This window comes from Vigna unguiculata, chromosome 1 (assembly GCF_037176805.1).
Source record: "Vigna unguiculata cultivar grain cowpea cultivar isolate G323 ecotype 2 chromosome 1, ASM3717680v1, whole genome shotgun sequence".
NCBI lineage: Eukaryota > Viridiplantae > Streptophyta > Magnoliopsida > Fabales > Fabaceae > Vigna > Vigna unguiculata.
In genome coordinates this window covers 26,124,440-26,143,614 of record NC_140792.1, presented here as the reverse complement: position 1 = coordinate 26,143,614, position 19,175 = coordinate 26,124,440, and the positions used below count along the sequence as shown (strand labels likewise).

Sequence of the window (19,175 nt, the reverse complement as noted above, 5' to 3'; positions counted from 1 at the left end):
TATATATATATATATATATATATATATATATATATATATATATTTACAATTATAAAAAGGTTAATTATAAGGGGAAAAACAATTTTTATAATCTTAATTTAATTATTTATTTTTTTAAAAATACCTACTTTTAAGTTTAATTTTACTTTTTTTTTTCTTGTTATTAAGTTCAGGGAAATGTTGCTTACAAAAGGGTGTGAGAAAATTTTACCAATGGTTAAGTTCCGCTGTTTGGGTTGAAGGCATTCGGTGACAGTCAGTGAAACTATTTCTACTTACGAGACTGTTGTTGTCTTGTCGCCGATTCTAATTCTACTTCTTCTCCTTCTCCGCAAAACCCTAATTCTTCTGATTCACCATTGTTGTTTGACATTCACATTCATGGCTGAACCAAACGAACCCAATGAAGCCACATTAGCCCCCAAGCGCAAGTCCGATCCTGATCTTCAAGACCTCCCATCCAAAGTTGCAAAGCTCGCTACTCCCAACCTCAAACAAACCCAGGAACCCCAACCTAGTGCTGATCACAGCACTTCCCAACCTCCCAGTTCTTCCTCCGACCCTAAGGAACCCGACAAAAACGACAAAGAAATCCAAAACGACGACGTCGAAGAAAAAAGCCCCCAAAACGACGACGAGGAGCACCAAAACAACGTTGAGGACGACGACGACGACGACGACGACGACGACGGCGACGAGGAGGAAGAGGAAGAGGACCGAAAGGGGAAAGGGATTTCGCGTGAAGACAAGGGAAAAGGGAAAATGGTACAAGAAGACGAGGATGATGATGATGATTCCGACGACGATAGTGATGACGATGACGACGCTTCCGATGACGACGGAAGTGACTTCTCCGACGACCCGCTCACGGAGGTCGATTTGAATAACATTCTGCCGTCCAGGACCCGGGGACGGGCGGGGGCGGCGAGTGCAGGAGTGCGCATTGCCGATGACCCGGGGAAAGCGGCCGTAGGCGGCCTCGGCGATGATGACGACGATAGCGACGATAGTGATGCTTGAATTCTGCACAGGTTAGTGAGGGATTTTTTTGGAGGAAAGAGAAATAGCTTTGTCTACAGTGAGAAACAAGTGTTCTCTGTTTTCTTCGCGCACAATGTGGGTTTTGCTGTTCAGAAATTATGCTCGGATAAAATTGTGCAAGTGCTAGTTGTAGCCTTTGTTTTCTTTTTAACTTTGTCGTGCTTGGTAGGTAGTGTATGGTTAGTGATGTTTTTGAGGTAATTGGAACAAACACTAAACTGAGAGAGAATGTTAAGTTTTAGAGAATTTTCTGAGGCCTAAATTCTTCTAAAGACTCACGGAAGAACTGACTCCAATTGATTCTGTGAATGGCAAAATACTTGAGAAGAAGATTCCTTACCCCATTTTAAATGTTGAATTTAATAGGAATCTTCTACTTCTTATGAGTGAAGTCTGTAATTCTTATTATTTCATAAATTGTTGTAGACCCATTGTGCTAGAAATATGCATATCTTGTTTGAGTCTATGTTTGTGTACTTAGTTATATCATTTTGTAGATTGTAACTGGGCTTCTCTAGTTTGCTAGTGATAGCAATCTGTTAAGTTATATGATATGAGGGGGCAGTGCATGGTGTGTAGATTTTAATCTATTCATTGTCAGCTAGGTGGAATCTTGGGTCCTGATCATCTAAAATATGGGGGCAAGATCTGGTTGAGCAAAATCCAAAATCCTCCCCTACATCCCTGTTGTTGAGCCTATCTTAGATGCCGTTTAAATATGATATGATGAGCTTAGTTGATATGATCCAATGAATTTTCACAACTAGATATGTTTCTTAAGGCCAAACTACTAAAAGAATGTCTTGCCTCAGTTTCTTCTCTGAAGCTCTGTTGTTGTATATTCATCATTATTCTTCCATTTTCTGGGACATTGTTTGCAAAGTGAACTCATCATTTGACTTTCACATATATTCCAAAAATCAATGTGGGAGAACTTCAATGTATTGTATGATTTACACAATGTTGTCTGATAAACTTTAAATAAATTTTACAGGCAATTAGTTCAGATGTAGACCTTCTATAGCCAAATTTTCTGCAAAATAATTCATATTGTGTTCATTGAAGACAGTATTCATAGGTGTAAATGAACACATTCCTGATCTCACTATGTGCTTGGAAAAGAGTGACTGCTGTGTAATCTGCTGCAATAAGGGACCTAAGTTCAGAATAATCAATAATCAATTATATCCCCTTCATACTATAAGTTTATGTAAACAAGTAGACCTTTCTGTTGCAATAATGCTATTCTTCGGCTATGTATATATTGAAGACAAATTAGCGTAAACTTGTATGACTTGTTTATCAAATTTTACATTTAAACGTGTGTTTAAGTAAGCCCTATTGCCTATGTTATGCAAACAATCAACAAAAGTTTCTTTTTCAGTTAAGGAAAAAGAACTTATTTTATTTCTTAAAGGAGCCAGAAATATAAAGGCATTTTTAAGTGGCATGACATCAGAAGCAGATTAAAGATAAGCATGAAATTGGTGCTTTTCTAAGGAAGTAAAAATAGAAATGTGAGAAAGAAAAACTACAACCTTGTGCATGCCACACAAGACTGCCATTATGCCAGGTCTGTGAAGGGTTAGATTTATACACCTTTACTCCCATGAGCAGAAACGTTATTTTGGCAACTGGAACCAATGACATTGAAGGGAAAATGTATTAACCTTCTTACACCAAGCTTCACCATCTAACAGTACAAACACAGATTGTTTAAACATAATAGGTTATTTTTGTAGAAGCTTTATATAAAATAAATAATTAAAGGAGAAAGTGTTCTTCGAGAAGCAATAACTTTCACAGCAAGGCCAAACAGACACTTAGTTACATTGAGAGCTTCTATTTAAGGATTTCAATTATGTGAGCTTTTCTTTTTGTTTCTATCAGCAGCCTCATCATTTTGTAGAGGATATTTGAGGGGGAGTATTGGGTCTAGACTTTTCGACCATTGGTTGCATTTATTTAATCTATAGGGCAGAATATGTTTGCTTTGCTGAGTGAGGATAGTGAGACATAAATGACTAAGAATTTGTCTGTGTTTGGTTGTGTTCTACGGTTGGTGACCATAAATCTTCATTGATTGGTGTACATTATCCTTCGTAAAGGTTCTTAAATTACACCAATTTCTTTCTCTGTTCTGAACGTTTACAATTTCCTCTCTGAAGGGATGAAATGTGTTATCTTGCACTCCATCTTCGTGTCAAAAAACTTTAGCAGCTTTCAGCTACAGTGAACATTTTCCTCTCTGTTAAACTTTCGGATTATAGAAGATGAAATTTATTTGCTAACTTCATTTTATTTTCTAAAATCTCAATGATGCTAAGAGTCCCTCATATATCTGGATTTCAATTGAAAAGTTTGACGCAATCTTGCCTAAATGTCAGATGATTCTATAATGCCTAAAACTTTAACATTAGAGTTGTTGCCGGGTCACAAAGGTTTTGCATATGGTTCTTAGCCCAACCCCTTTCCTAGACCCTGCCATGAAAGAAGCTCTATTAGTACCAGGTTGACCTTGTTTCGTTATCATTGGTCTCCAGGCCCTGTGGACCGAATAGGGCTGATTCTTCCTGGACCTCCATAATTTCTTCCCGCACTCCTAAATATTTGAAATTTCAATTTTACTCAAGTTTAGGATTTTCATTTTGAGTTTCTGAATATACAATTCAGAATACAAAATAAACAATACATTTGGGATTGTACAATTCAAAATATAGATATTTCAGATTATGCATTCTGAAATATATTTTTTAATTAAAAAGAAGATGGAGAGTGGGAGAGAGAGTTTTGCTGGTGGAGGAAGAAGGTGAAGCATGGGGGAGAGAGGTGTGCTGACGGAGGAAGAAAAAGATAGAGAGAAGAAGATAAGAGATAAGGGCAACAAGGTCATTCCATAACTGTATGGGAATGTAGGTTGAAATGTATGGAGGTGCAGGAAGAACCTGCCCTCAAATCTTACAATAGTTGATGTTCAAGACAAACAGTGTTGAACTCATGTTGAAAAGTTTAATCTATATTTCGAAACAGCAAAACAATATTATTTTGCTGAATACATGGCAGAAGCATTTCAATGTTCCTAAAAGGAGACTATAATTCGTGTAAATACCTTACAACAACTGGTTTGCAGAATTTCATTGCAAGACGATTACCTCGGCTTTATGTAAAGTGAAGATACCTTTCAGAATAATTTTATCTATCTTGACTACGGAAGTTATGCATTAAGTGGCAACAAGTTAGTTAAACATGACAAATACTCATCTATTGAAGGTTTTGTGATATATGAGTCTATAAGGAAGAGTTTGATATATTTAACACTCTTGAATGGTAACCATTCTTTCACTCCTTTTCGTGGCCTAACCTTTTGCCGAAATTCAGAATGTTTTGGTTCGTCAAGTTTGGGTTTACAACCACTCAGAATTGCGTCCGAATAAAGAGTGGGACCGATTTTCAATCATCTTTTGATCCACCTATATACACAAAAACAGCAGTGTTGGAATGAAGTTTGATACACAAAAAACACTACTTTTACTATTGCATAAAATGCCAAGAATTGACTTAATACGTTTCAGTTTCAGGCGTGGACGTTTTTTATGTTCTCTCAATATATTAACTGCTATCACAACTCCCTCTTATGGTTTTAGTTTTAGTAAAAGGAGGATTCGAAAAGAAAAGTTCTTTGCATATTTAGTAGCTTAATTCTGAAAAAGAAGAATAAAAATTAATTTGCTTTTTCAAAATGGTAGAAGAAATTTTATGGAAAGAACCATTTCCTGCCCTTTTTCTCTCTGATTCTTTTCTCTTTTTGTTTCCTCCTACTCTAGTTCTCTCTGTGTCTCCTTGGCTTGCATACTTTCTTTTTCTGATTGTGGCCATCTCTTTTCAGTTAGGTGAAATCAAAACTATTAAATAATTTTTACATTGTTTTTATATATAAGTAATTAAAATTTCAAGGTAAATTTTAGAAGAAAAAAAACTATGTAAAAATTGAGGGCGAAGAAATTTGTATGTTACGTTTGTTGCAATGGAAATGAGGGAGGATTCTTGTTTGAGACATGAAAAATTATTTCATCCATATTTGGAACAAAAAGGTAAGGAGAGAGAGGTGTCAATAACAAGAGTAATAACTTTCTATTACTTTTATTTTTTTAATTGAATATTTATGTTTGTTTACAAACATTTTTTTATTCACTTCCATCGCATTCAGGCAAGAGAGAAAAAAAAAATCTTTTCATTCATTTTTGTTCGTATCAAACACCTAAAAATACTATTATTTTCTCTTTCTTTTCTTTTTCTTCTCTTTTACTTTCTTTTTCTTTAATCTTTTTAAATTAAACATACTTATAGAAAAACTAATTTTCCCCCTCTAATTCCCACTTTGTCTTTTACTGTTTTTTCATTGTTTCTCATATCAATTAACTGTGTAACGTCCTATTAAATAGATAAATCTAATCAAATAAAACGTTGCATATTTAAAATATCCCAAGGGTACGGAGCTTAGGGTATGAAAGTTTACCGTTATCCAATCATACCAATACTGGATACAGAGGCACTACATTGCCTTGAACAAAAATAAGAGTTCAATAGTGGCTCAAAGGACTCACTCATGAACAGGAGGGGGATTACAAAAATAAATAAAGTTTCTTCAAACGTGGGCTCAATAGTGGCTCAAAGGACTCACTCATGATCAGGAGGGGGATTACAAAAATAAATAAAGCTTCTTCAAACGTGGGCTCAATAGTGAGTCCAATACCCATCCATGATCATCAAGCTGCATCATCTCCATTGTCATTGCCATTGCCAAGGGTTCCCACATCTACTCACATCAATAAATTGATGATCATCGCAAAAGGAGAAAAATCACACACAAGCAAACAAAAGGGTAAGCTAAAGTAAAAAGGATTCTTTTATCATACAACTCAACATACAATTCAAAGTCAAGAATACATATCGGACACCCAAACATGTGATAGCAAACAAAGTTAAGACTTTAAGACTCGACTATCTGGATACTTATAATGAGGCACCACCACGAAACCTTACCAAGAGGGTCATGGAATTCCGTCCTAACTATGAGGCACCATCACTAAACCTTCATGAAATTACGTCTTGGTCGTAAAGCACCACCACGAAACCTTCGTGGAATTACGTCCTGGTCGTGAGGCACCACCACAAAACCTTCATGGAATTACGTCCTTACATGAGGCACCACCTGAACTTTTACCGAGTGATTCATGGAATTACATCCATTAGATGAGGCACCACCATAAACTCTCACTATGAGGGTCATGGAATTACGTCCTACCCATGCCTTATCCATATTTCACCAAACAATCATAGAGTTCTCATGCATACCAATTTCATGCCAGTATATATGACCAACCATCCAAGTATTTCATACCAACTCATCAATTCTAGCCCAATATATATATATATATATATATATATATATATATATATATATATATATATATATATATATATATATATATATATATATATATATATATATATATATATATATATATATATATATATATATATATATATATATATATATCCTCTCTATAACTTATTTAGTTTGAGTTTTAATTTCAGAATAACTTTTAAATCTATAAGAAACAAGTTTTAGAAACACAGATACATGAATGAAATTTTAAAGAAAACTTAATCTCCCTTCTTCTTTTTGTTTTTTCTCGCTCCTATTCTATCTTTTGTCATTTCCGTCGATTTAAATATTTGTAAAAACAATTGAAAAAAAATGTTTAAAACTTTCATTTTTAAAGTAGTCTTTTGTCTTATACTATATATACTCTTTCATAATACAAGAGAAAATGAATTATCCCACTCATTATAGGTATGCAATGTAACTCACATCAAACATAAGTTATACCAACCTATTTAGTTACGATTAAAAATGTTATTTTTAGGTCGTTCCGAAAAACTCAACAATCTAATTAAGTAATTAAATAATAAATGATAATATTAACAATAATAATAATTAAATAATAAATTTTTAATGCTTTTGGTAATATTTTAAGAGTATATACACTATTTATTTTTTCTTAAGATTAGAAAAATATATAGGCATTGGATATAAGTTTTACTAATTAAGTACTTAATGCTTAAGCTAATTCAACTCTCTCTTTTTATTGTCTTTGACAACTAGTGAAACCTCTTCACTTATAGATTCTACTTGTCGGATTGTTCTTATAAGAGTAAATGTCCTTTTAAGATCAAATGTTTGTAACAATTTTATTCTTCTAACAGACTTCATGTCCATTTTTAAGAACGCTTAAATCAAATATTATATTATATTATATTTCATAAATGATGTTTTAATATTTTAAAGGTTTGACTATTAATTAGAGCATTAAATGGTAGATTTAGTAACATAATCATGGATTAGTGGTTAATTATGGATAATGCCATTGTATGTGACCAGTATCCAAGTATGGTTTTGAACAAAAGCAATATGAAGTCATGGGGGCAATGTTTGGTCACTGTTGTTTTCCCCTTTAAAAAATATTAATTATCACATAACTATATAAATGTCTTTTAACAATAATCTTTTGTTTCCTTCCTTAGATAATAATGTACGCACACACATTATCATTATTTTTTCAATACAAATTGTGTTTACAGAATGTGTCATGTTATTTGTGACATTAGCATTGGTCTTGAGAAAATTGAATTCCGTGGTCCATAATATTCAAGCTAGTAGCTTTTTTTATTTTTTTTTTTCTGATGTAGCAGCCTTTGACTAATGTGTTCTTTTAACCTGTGGATGTTGAAGTGGGCCTACCCATGTTACTCCTGAAGAGAGAAATTCGGTAAAAGTCCACTTCAAAGCCCATTTGATGTGTTTTTGTTACAGATTTTTAGGGCTTTGTGTGGACCATGTACCTTTTCTGTTTTCTGTTCACAGTTTGACCATGGAGAATAAACATCGTACACTTCAAAGCAATTGGAAAATTCTTAACCTCCACTAACTTACAAAGCACTGAAAAACAAATGGGTACCATGTGGTTAGGTTGTAAATGGTAATATATAAGCTCATGTAGATGGAGCTTTTCCACACAAAAACAACTTATTCATTTCAAACATTGAATTGAATTACCGCATCAAATTATGAGATCTCAAACTTGTGCATAGCAAGTTGGCATCTCCTTAGAAAAAGTTCAAACACAAATAACGTTTTCAAATAACGTTTTCTTTTGTTTTAATAAAAAGTTCAACCACAAATAACGTTTTCTTTTGTTTTAATAAATGTTGGTCGTTAGTATTTTGTTCGTGGGAGAAATTGAACCAACAACATCTTTTACCTTTCTTTCCAAACCCATCGGACAATCTTATGACTCTGAAGTGTTATGGAAAGAAATTGAACTAACAACCATCATTCTCTTTTTCAACTTTACTACTGAATTATTCTATAACAATATATTTTGTGTATGTTCAAAATTCATAGTTAATCGAGACATTTAGTATTTTCATCTAAAAACATTGTTTCGAAGGTTTGCTTGTGTTTTTTTTTTTTTTTTTGAATTAAAGTGATAAGTGGGTGACATGAGCATAGCATTTGTGTGGTGGTGTGTTGTGGCTCATTCTATCCATCCATTTGGAGCTTTTTCACTTTTGAAGGTTTGAAAGTAGTACACTATCATCCAATCCATAGGCATTAATTTGTTGGTTTTGGGATTTAGGGTTTGTTGAAAAATTGGTGTAGTTTGGGGCAACACAAGTGGGGACTTGTTATGTTTCGTTCGGAGATCTTTCAATTTCAACTGTTTAATCATCTTCTCTGATAAATGCAGGACCACCATGCATTCCTCATGCGTTATCATGCCGCATGCTACCCAATTCTCCTCTCTATAACCTCAACTTAGTTTCCCCTCAACACAATATTACAAATACAACTCCCAATCTAAGTATCCATTTATATTAAGTAAAAAGTTAAAAAATTAAACATTTTATAATAAATTTGTTATCTTAAAATTTGAATTCGGGTGATATAAATCTCTTATATAGATTTTGTAATTTTATTATATTAACTTTTAATTATTTCTAGTTTTTCTTCTTAAACTTTTCTTAGAATATTTTGATCTTTAACTTTTAATTATCAATAATTTTTTTCAATATTGAAAATATATTAAATCACTACTAATGCTATTATTTTATTTATTCAGAATATTCGTGAGTCTACATCTCATATTTAATAAAAATGAAAAAAGTTAAATATGATACCAGATTTACAAATTTATTGTTTTCTTTAGAAGTGATATGAATCACTTATTTGAATCAGGATGAATCATGTCTCATTTATATTATCTCTCATAAAGAAAAAAAAAACTCATAAATTCTAATAAATTACCTTACAAACTAGTAACTTTAGTCTAATAGCTTAAAATATTTGAAATGGCAAAGTTTAGACGGTTAGGAATGGTAATGGAGTGGGGACAGGTTTCGCTATCTTATATTCATTTTCATTGAAAAAATTCATCTACATCCACATCCTCATACCCAAACTTAACATGTATCAAACTTTTGTTTCATCCTCATCTCCACCGGGTAACAGGTATATACTCGTACTCATACTCGTACCTGTTTTCTTACTGTTTTAATATTAATTAAGTTTTACAAAAAAATAAAAAAATTACAGTAAAATAAACATAATATTATCAAATATTCAATATTAAGAGAATGGTTGTTTCTTCGATATCAAATATATAAAAAAATTATAATTGTATACATTTCAAATTAGAAAACCAAATAACATTTCATGAGAATCAAAATATTTATTAAATTTGCAAAACTTAATGAAACCTAATTGATAAAATTTAAAAATATTTTTAAAAAATATAAAAGGAAAACAAATATTCAAATTAAAATATATTTTAAAGGTCTGTCTACTTCAATTTTTTTAAATTTTAATGAATCTCTTTTTTTATATACTAATAAAATTTATAATACATCACTTGATCAAAATCAAAACTACGCAAAGAACAAAGATTAAACTAATAATAATAAAATTTTAACATAGATCTTGTATCTTTTGAACTTCAATATATGTTAGATGGTGATAAAAAAATTCATGACAATTACATTAAATTTTTATATTATAGTAAATAAATTTTATTTATACAACTATAGTAACAAAGTTATAGTATAATAATGAGTTAGAAACTAAAAAATAATCATATAAAATATATCAAAACATTATTTTACATGATAAAAATAAAAAACAAATAAAAATATTAAAAAATTATCAAATGTGTGTGTTAGAAACATTTGAGAGACTATTGAATGAAATCACACAAAGGAAAACAAATATATAATTAAGGGTATAATAAAATGAAAAATACTTTAGAGATCTAAATAAAATTAAATATCGTCAATGATTGAGAAATAACAAAGGTTGTTTAGTGAACCAAAATAGTTCTTCAAATGAAACAAAAATTTATATTACCTAGTAAATGAAATGTTTATGTTATTGAACACTTAGATTGAAGGTTTAAATATTATCATGTTAAAGGAAAATATACAATAATAAAAAAAGAATAGAAAATAATAAAAATATTCAAATTGAGACATAAAAAATATTTAATTAACATATATCAGTTGAACATAATTGCATAAAGTTATGATAAGATGTAAAATATATTGGAGAGACGAATAAATTTTATGACAAACCAAAAAATTAAAAGAAATAAAGAATAGAAAGTGTGTAGTAATATATATAATTTTACTTAATTGACTATGAATATTTTAATAATTTAAAGAAGGACGATGATATGACGAGGACGGGTATTATGGCAGGTATGGGAATGGGGATAGGACGAATATGTATATCCCCATACACATCCTCATACCCAATTGAAAAAGTAGAGGATTCCTCATATTCATACCCATACACATACCCATACCCATACCCATACCCAGTCAATGTGGGAATTCCCATCAAAACGGGAATGGGTTCGGGTAGTATCCACAAGGACGAGTTTATTTGCCATTTCTAGTTAAAACCTATACCAATAAAAGAAACTATCATATTTTTATATCAAGTGTTTTTATTGTGGGGTGTTCCTTACATATTAAAGTAGTCCTTTCGTAAAAGAGTAGTTTTTTTTTTTAATATAACCAATTAATATTTTTCAATGAAACTCTGCTGAAATTTGTGTTTAGCTTCACTTTTTGAATTTTGTATTCACGTTTTTAGTGATTACATAAATATTTAAAGAGTTATATCAAATATAATTATTTCTTTATTTTAACAAAGGATTAAAAAGTTGCAATGTTTTTCATAATATTGGTATTAAGCAAGTTTAAAAACTTATTTAAATTGTATTACAAAATAGTGTTGACAGTTTAATCCAAAATTTATCAGTTTAAGATTCTGTTATTTTTTTAGGAACAGAATCAACCCCTATGAATACTCATTCTTCTACTATAATAAAGACTGATGAAAAATCTAATAAAACATAATACCTTTTCTTTGTTGTTTTCTACATCCCTCTCTTCATTACGTTTCCTCTACCTTCGTTGTGTAGTGTGTGAGAGAAGCATGTGCGTGTCCTACAAACAAAAGCGTGGTTAGTGAGCAAGCAAGGAAAATTATGGCATACAAAGGAAGAAGTAGAGACAACAAGCACTTAGCTTGACAGTGGCAGTGTGAGGAAGCCTCGAGAGAAGAGGCAAGCTTGAGGAAAGGAGATGTGTGGTGAGAAAAAGGAGAAAAATTAGAATCTGTGAGTGGGGTTAGGTGGAGTTCTGTGGTTCTGGTGGCATAGAGAGAAAAGCTTTCTCATGGTGAAGTCATTGGGTTGGGCTTGTCACTGTACAAAGCCCAATAAACTGGTATTTAGAGCTTTAGGTTCAAGGTTCAAGAAGAGAAATCTTGGGAGTATTGTTACATGTTCTATAATGGCTGGTGGAGGTTTGATACCGAGAAGCTTACCCATATTTGATGGAAAGGTTTATGATGATTAGTGTGTGAAGATGGAGGCGATTCTTGGTTTTCATGAAATATATGAGATCGTGAAGGTGGGTTTCAAAGAACTACCCAAGAATGTTTATGAAAAGGCCAAGAAAATATACAAGGAGATGAATAAGCTAGATTACAAGGCTCGTGTATTGTTGCATCAATGTTTACAACCAATATCTTTTAGAAAATCTCAAAAGTAGTCACAGCAAAAGAGGTTCGAGAGATCTTGCAAAATAGGTATGGAAATTCTGGGAAAATCAAGAAGGTGAAACTACAGTCTTTAAGGAGGCAGTATGAACTCCTCTCTATGACAGAAATGAAGATTATGGCAAAATATTTTAGCAGATTGCAGGTGATCACCAATGCCATGAAAGCGTGTGATGAGAACATAGGAGATTGTGAAATTTTGGATAAAGTTTTGAGGACTCTAACCACACAGTTTGACAACATTATGGTTGCTATAAAGGAATCAAAGGATCTTGATGTTATGACAATAGAGGAATTACAAAACTCTCTTAAAGCACACGAACAAAGGGCGAACGAGAGAAAGAATGGTGAAAAAGTGGTAGAACAAGCCTTACAAGCCATGGTGGATCACAGTGGATGAGGTCAAAGTGATTGGAGAGGAAGAGGTAGAGGCAAGTTCAAAGGAAGATATGAAAACAGAAATGGTGGCAGAAATACTGAATCAGTGGCCCAAGAAAATTATAGAAATAGTGGGTCTGAAGGTAGAGGATGAAATCAGAACAAAGGTAGAGGAAGGAGTGACAAGAGGCCCTATGGCAAAAGGAAAATACAATGTTATAACTGTAACAAATATGGGCGTTATTCATATGAATTTTAGAGTGATAATATCTCAAGAAATTGGCATAAAGAAGAGGAAGCAAATTTAGTGCAAAAGGAAGAAAATGGATCTGATTTATACCAAGTTTTGTTGATGACAACAACCAATGAAGAGGAGGCAAGCATGACTTGGTACTTGGATACAAGGTGCTCTAATCACATGACTAGGAACATAAATTAGCTTATTAATCTCAACCTACGTGTGAAAAACAATGTGAAGTTTGCATATAACAACTCCATTGTGGCAGAAGGAATTGGGAAGGTGATGATTACACGAAAGGATGGCAAGGTGGCTATATTAGTGATGTTTTGTACGTCCCAAGCATGAAAACTAATTTACTTAGCTTGGGAAAACTATTGGAGAAGGAATTTACTATGAATATGCAACAGAAAGTCATTGAGATATTTGATTCTCAACATAGACTTGTGATTAAGACACCTTTGTCTAAAAACAAGACCTTTAAAGTGAATCTGGACACCACTGAAATTCAGTGCCTATGAGATACTAATGTGGAGGAAGAGAGTTGGGTATGACACTATTTAATTTCAAGAGCTTGAATTAACTCAACAGTAAGCAGATGGTGAGTGGACTGCCACAGATTCAACAACCAGCCAAAGCTTGTGAAGGTTGTGTGATTAGGAAACAACCCAGAAAGGTTTTTAAGACCTTTGCACCAAAACGAGCCAAGAAGGTATTAGAGGTTGTACACTTAGATGTGTGTGGTCTGTTGGACAAACCATCACTAGGAGGAAGTGGATATTTTCTCACCTTTGTAGATGAGTTCTCAAGGAAGATATGGGTGTATTTGCTAAAAGAGAAGGGAGATGTATTTTCTATGTTTGAAAAATTGTGTGCATGAGTGGAGAGACAAGCTGAGAAGAGTTTAAAAGTCCTTATGATAGATGGTGGAAGAGAATATAAGTCCAAGGATTTTAGCAAGTTTTGTGAAGGAAAAGGGATAGTGCATGAGTGACTATACCTTACACACCACAACATAATGAGCCGACTAAAAGGAGAAATAGAATGTTGATGAACATGACAAAAAGCATGCTAAAAAGGAAAATTTTGCGACATAGTTATTGAGGAGAAGCAGTAACCAATGCTGCCTATATCCTCAATAGATGTCTACAAAAAGGATGAAAACTATGACACCGGAGGAGGCTTGGTCTGGTGTCAAACCACACGTCTAACACTTGAAGATTTTTGGCTCAATATGTCACATACATATTCCATGTGAGAGGAGGAAGAAGTTAGATGATAAAAGTGAGCCCTTGATTCTGATTGGATACCATCCAACAAGCGCATACAAGTTGTATGACAAAAAAAAAAACAGGTGGTGGTGATCAATAGAGATGTGGTGGTAGATGAGACAACCAGTTGGAATTGGAAGGATGAGGATGATGTTGTGACACATGTTCCAAGTGTCTTTGAGGAAAAAATTAAGGCTATTTTTGTTGTTCCAAACAGTAGAAGAATCCAGAGACAAGGTTCCCCTCTATTACACTTGTTGGACATGAAGTTTATGGTGATGGTGTAATAACACGTGCTGGTAATCTAGGTTGACACAAAACCTATAACATGAAGAGAGGCTTTAAAATTAAGGGAATGGAATGATGCTATGAAGAAGGAGCTGGAAGCAATTGAGAAGAACAAGACATTAGAATTGGTTGATTTGCCACAAGATAAAATGCTTATTAATGTAAAGTGGGTTTTCAAGGTGAAATTAAAACCAGACGGGTCTGTGGCCAAATACAAGGCTAGACTGGTTGCAAAGGGTTTTCTGTAATAACAAGGAATTGATTACATAGAGGTGTTTGCCCCTGTAGCAAGGATGGAAACTGTGAGGTTGGTCACAATTGTTGTTAGTTGAAAAGGCTGGAGAATGAGTCAAATGGATGTGAAGTCAACCTTTCTTAATGGCCTATTAGAAGAGGAGGTGTACATTGTACAGCCACCAGAATTTGAGAAGGATGGGAGAAAACACCTTGTGAACAAATTGAGAAAGGCCTTGTATGGGCTCAAATAAGCCCTTAAAGCCTAGAACATACTAATTGATGCAGTGTTGGCCAAGTTAGGATTTGTGAAATGCACAGTTAAGTTTGAAGTGTATGTGAAGAGTACAAGTCATACAAACACACTCATTGTATGCTTGTATGTTGATGACTTGATCATTACAGGGAATGTTGATGCAAAAATTGAAGAATTTAAAGGAAGGATGAAAACTGAGTTTGAAATGACAGTTTAGGGACACTAAGCTACTTTCTCGGGTTGGAGTTTGTGCACACTCATATGGGAGTGTTCCTACATCAAAAGAAATAGGCACAGAAGATTTTAAAAAGATTTAAGACGGAAGGGTGCAATGAAGTTGTAGTTGCAATGCTGCCTAGACTAAAGCTGATAGAAGAGAAGGAGGTTGAAGTTATGGATGGGACTCTATACAAGCAGATTGTTGGCTCACTAAGATTTTTGTGTAACAGTAGGCCAGACTTAAGCTTTGGAGTGGGCCTGATAAGTAGGTTCATGCATGACCCAAAGACACCCCATATGGTTTTTTCTAAGCACATATTGAGATACCTAAAGGGCACTACAACTTGGGGAATTTTCTTCCCAAAAGCAGACGAGCATAAGGGAGTTGTGTTAGAAGCATTTTCAGACTCAGATTGGTGTGGAGATAAAATGGAAAGGAAGAGCACCTACGGGTACCTATTCAGATATCTAGATGCACCAATTTCTTGGTGCTCTAAGAAGTAGAAGGTTATGGCTTTATCATCTTGTGAAGCAAAATACATAGTTGCTTTAGAAGCAGCGTGTCAGAGTTTGTGGTTGGAGATAGTGTTGGAGGAGCTAAAAATGGACTACAAGAAACCAATTCAACTCAACATCGATTACAAGTCTGCACTCAATTTGTCAAAGAATCCTACTATACACGGGAAAAGCAAACACATTGACCTGAAATTCCATTTTCTTTGTGATCAAGTGAGTAGAGGAAAGCTAACAATAGCATATTGTCATACAGAGGATCAAACAACAGATGTCATCACCAAGCTACTAAAGCAAGCTCGGTTTGACAAGCTTAAGAAGCAACTCGGGATGTCTAACCTAGGGCTTTTGGATTAAGGGGGTGTTGACAGTTTAATCCAAAATAAAAATCAGTTTAAGATTGTGTTATTTTGTTAGGAATAAAATCAGCCCCTATAAATACTCATTCTTCTACTATAATAAAGACTGACGAAAAATCTAATAAAATAGAATACGTTTTCTTTGTTGTTTTCTACGTCTCTCTATGAATTATGTTTCCTCTACGTCATTGTGCAATGTGTGTGAGAAGCAAGTGCGTGTCCTGCAAACAAATGTGTGGTTAGTTAGTAAGCAAGCAAGGAGAGTTGTGGCATACGAAGGAAAAAGTAGAGACAACAAGCACTTAGCTTGACGGTGGCGATGTGAGGAAGCCTTGAGAGAAGAGGCAGGCTCGAGGAAGGGAGAGGTGTGGTGAGAGAAAGGAGAAAATTCAGAAATTGTGAGTGGGGTTAGGTGGAGTTATGTGGTTCTGGTGGCACAAAGAGAAAAGTTTCTCACGGTGAAGTGATTAGGTTGGGCTTGTCATTGTACAAAGCCCAACAAATAGTTTTTGACACACTTAGTGCAAGAACAAGTATACATTAATATATGTAATTTATACATCATCAATAAAAATTTTGTCTTTGTTACAACAATAACCCTAATGCTCAAAACCATACTACTTATAGTATGACTTCTTTTTAATATAATTTCAAACATTTAAATTTATTCATTAATATATTAATTTACCTTCAACACTACACAATTCATGTTTGATGTAATTTAACAAACATAACCATTAAAATAAGGAAAACGATCTTTTGACAAACAAAAAATTAACAAAGTACGACAAAGTGACGTGTTTTACTTTTGTGAAATATTTTATTTTAAAAAAATTCATATTGGCTGCAAAAGCGAATGAAAACCTCGTTAAGTTGAAATGCACTTTCAACCTTTCTTCCTTTCATTTTCTCCCGCGTCCCCAAGCTTTATTGTGGTGTCCATGGTGCTCGTCCACAACAATTGTTCACAGGAAAACAAAAAATTTTGACCTCTTCCGTGAAATTAATTCATATGTAAGGTTAGTCTCTCTATTATAATTTTGAATCTATTTCCCCACAATTTCTGCCCCAAATTTATGAACCCCATTTGTGATTATTTTTGTTCTTAGCACAAAGCCAGATTATGCTTCACTTGTCATCGTTATTGTTTCAGATTTTGTTGTCTTTGGTTCGAAGTTGTGATTTCCGTCTCGTGGACCATGGTGGAGTTTGGTTTATTTAGGGGTGTTTCGTTCTTGGAGCTTTGGGTTTTATTGTCTACTAGGGTTGACTGAGAAAGGCATGTGCACTTCAACCAAGGGTTTTTGGTGTGGGTTTCCCATGACTTGAAATAAACATGGTCTATGAAATGAAAGGGATTGAAAATTGATTTCAAACATTATGTATCAAACATAGTCAAAATATGTGACAAATGCATTTATATTTTATGCATAGAAATGAAATTAGTTAATTCCTTACAAGCTCTTTCACTATGTACTTAGGTTAGCTGACAATTGCATTTCAACGAAGGGTGTCTGGTGTGGGTTTCCTGATGACTTGAAATAAACATGGTATGTGAAATAAAAGGGATTGAAAATTGATTTGAAAAACTATGTGTCTAAATAAGTGACCAACATAGTTAAAGTTTTTGCACAAAAATGAAATCAGTGAATTCTTGACAAGGTCTTTCTATGTAAACTTGGGTTGGTTGAGAAAGACATGTGCACTTCAACCAAGGGTGTCTAGTATGGGTTTCCCCATGACTTGAAATAACATGGTCTATGAAATAAAATGGATTGAAAATTGAATTCAAAAACTATGTATCAAACGTAGTCAAAATAAGTGACAAATGCATGTACAATTTATGCACTAAAAGGAATCAGTTAATTCCTCACTAGTTCTTTCACTATATACTTAGATTGGCTAACAAGTGCATTTCAACGAAGGGTGTCTGGTGTGGGTTTCCCATTACTTGAAATAAACATGGTTTGTGGAATATAAGGGATTGAAAATTAATATGAAAAACTATGTACCAAACATAGTCTAAATAAGTGGCAAAGGAAGAAATGGAATCAGTGAATTCTTGACACTGAAAAGGAAGAAGGGTTTAAAGTGGATTTGAACTTACCGAGGTTTTGAAAATTGATTTGAAAATCTATATACCAAACGTAGTCTAAATAAATGACAAACGAAATTAAAGTTTTTGGACAGAAATAGAATCAATGAATTATTGACACAGAAAAGAATAAAGGTTTATAATGAATTTCAACTTAACGAGTTTTTAATTTGCTTTTGCAACCAACGTGAATTTTTTTTAAATAAAACATTTCATAAAAATAAGACACATTACTTTGTCGTATTTTGTCAATTTTTTATTTTTCAAAAGATCGTTTTTCTTTAAATAAAGTTCTTTTTTTACTCTTGTGGGATGTTGTTTGAGTGACATATATATAACTGTTATTATTATTATTTTAGTTGGGTGATTATCCATCTCTTGAATAACTCACGTTTTGGAGAAGAAAGAATTTATAAAGTCAATTATTTGTTTTCCATAAAGAACTTTAGCAACTAGATCTTAAAAGAGAGAGAAGATAGAATTCTTAATATCACTGAAATAAGCGCTTGAATATAATTTGAGCAACCTTGAATAATTCTTAAGTGTAGGCAAACAAAAAATCTAATTAAATAAAAACATAACAAATTTATAACTTTTCAAATGATTTTCCAATCAATACTAACTTGTTTTCAAGTAAAGATTAGGAATACATTTCAAAATCAACCATTCATAAATCCAATAAAATCAACAATATGACTGATAAATTAAATTTAAGATTTTCTCAAAACAAAGTTATTTATTTAAACCAAAAACACAATATTTTCCTCGTATCAATTTTTTAATATTCAAAATCTTCACACTTAAATATTTAAATTTTTCAACTTAACTCAATGACAAATTTTAAGTCATAGAATATTTGAATTATTTTCATACGTCTAGGGTATCTAACGTAGACTTCATTTTACATTGTTCATAACATTTTCTTTAAAAATTTAAATTATCAAACTAAAGTAGTTTAAAATAATATCTCTTACCTCCAAATACTGTAATCTTGAATATAACTCTTTAGAAAATAGAGAAAAGTAAGAAAAATATTAACTTATTCATAAAAGAAAAAAAAATCCAGTTTAAAAACCAAACATATACCTACAATCC

The 19,175-nt window shown here is 32.9% G+C and overlaps 3 protein-coding genes across 3 annotated transcripts; all 3 read left to right on the top strand.

Moving 5' to 3' along the window:
- Positions 1-219: 219 nt before the first annotated feature.
- LOC114173916 (nucleolin) lies at positions 220-1,505 on the top strand. Its single transcript, XM_028058602.2, has one exon. The coding sequence runs from the start codon at positions 382-384 to the stop codon at positions 1,018-1,020; it is 639 nt and encodes a 212-aa protein (XP_027914403.1). The 5' UTR covers positions 220-381; the 3' UTR covers positions 1,021-1,505.
- A 10,531-nt stretch (positions 1,506-12,036) lies between these two features.
- LOC146888816 (uncharacterized) lies at positions 12,037-12,629 on the top strand. Its single transcript, XM_085666370.1, has 2 exons — positions 12,037-12,081; positions 12,207-12,629. The coding sequence occupies exons 1-2, from the start codon at positions 12,037-12,039 to the stop codon at positions 12,627-12,629; spliced, it is 468 nt and encodes a 155-aa protein (XP_085522496.1).
- Positions 12,630-15,242: 2,613 nt separating this feature from the next.
- LOC146888815 (secreted RxLR effector protein 161-like) lies at positions 15,243-15,617 on the top strand. The gene has a single exon (XM_085666369.1). The coding sequence runs from the start codon at positions 15,243-15,245 to the stop codon at positions 15,615-15,617; it is 375 nt and encodes a 124-aa protein (XP_085522495.1).
- Positions 15,618-19,175: the final 3,558 nt, after the last annotated feature.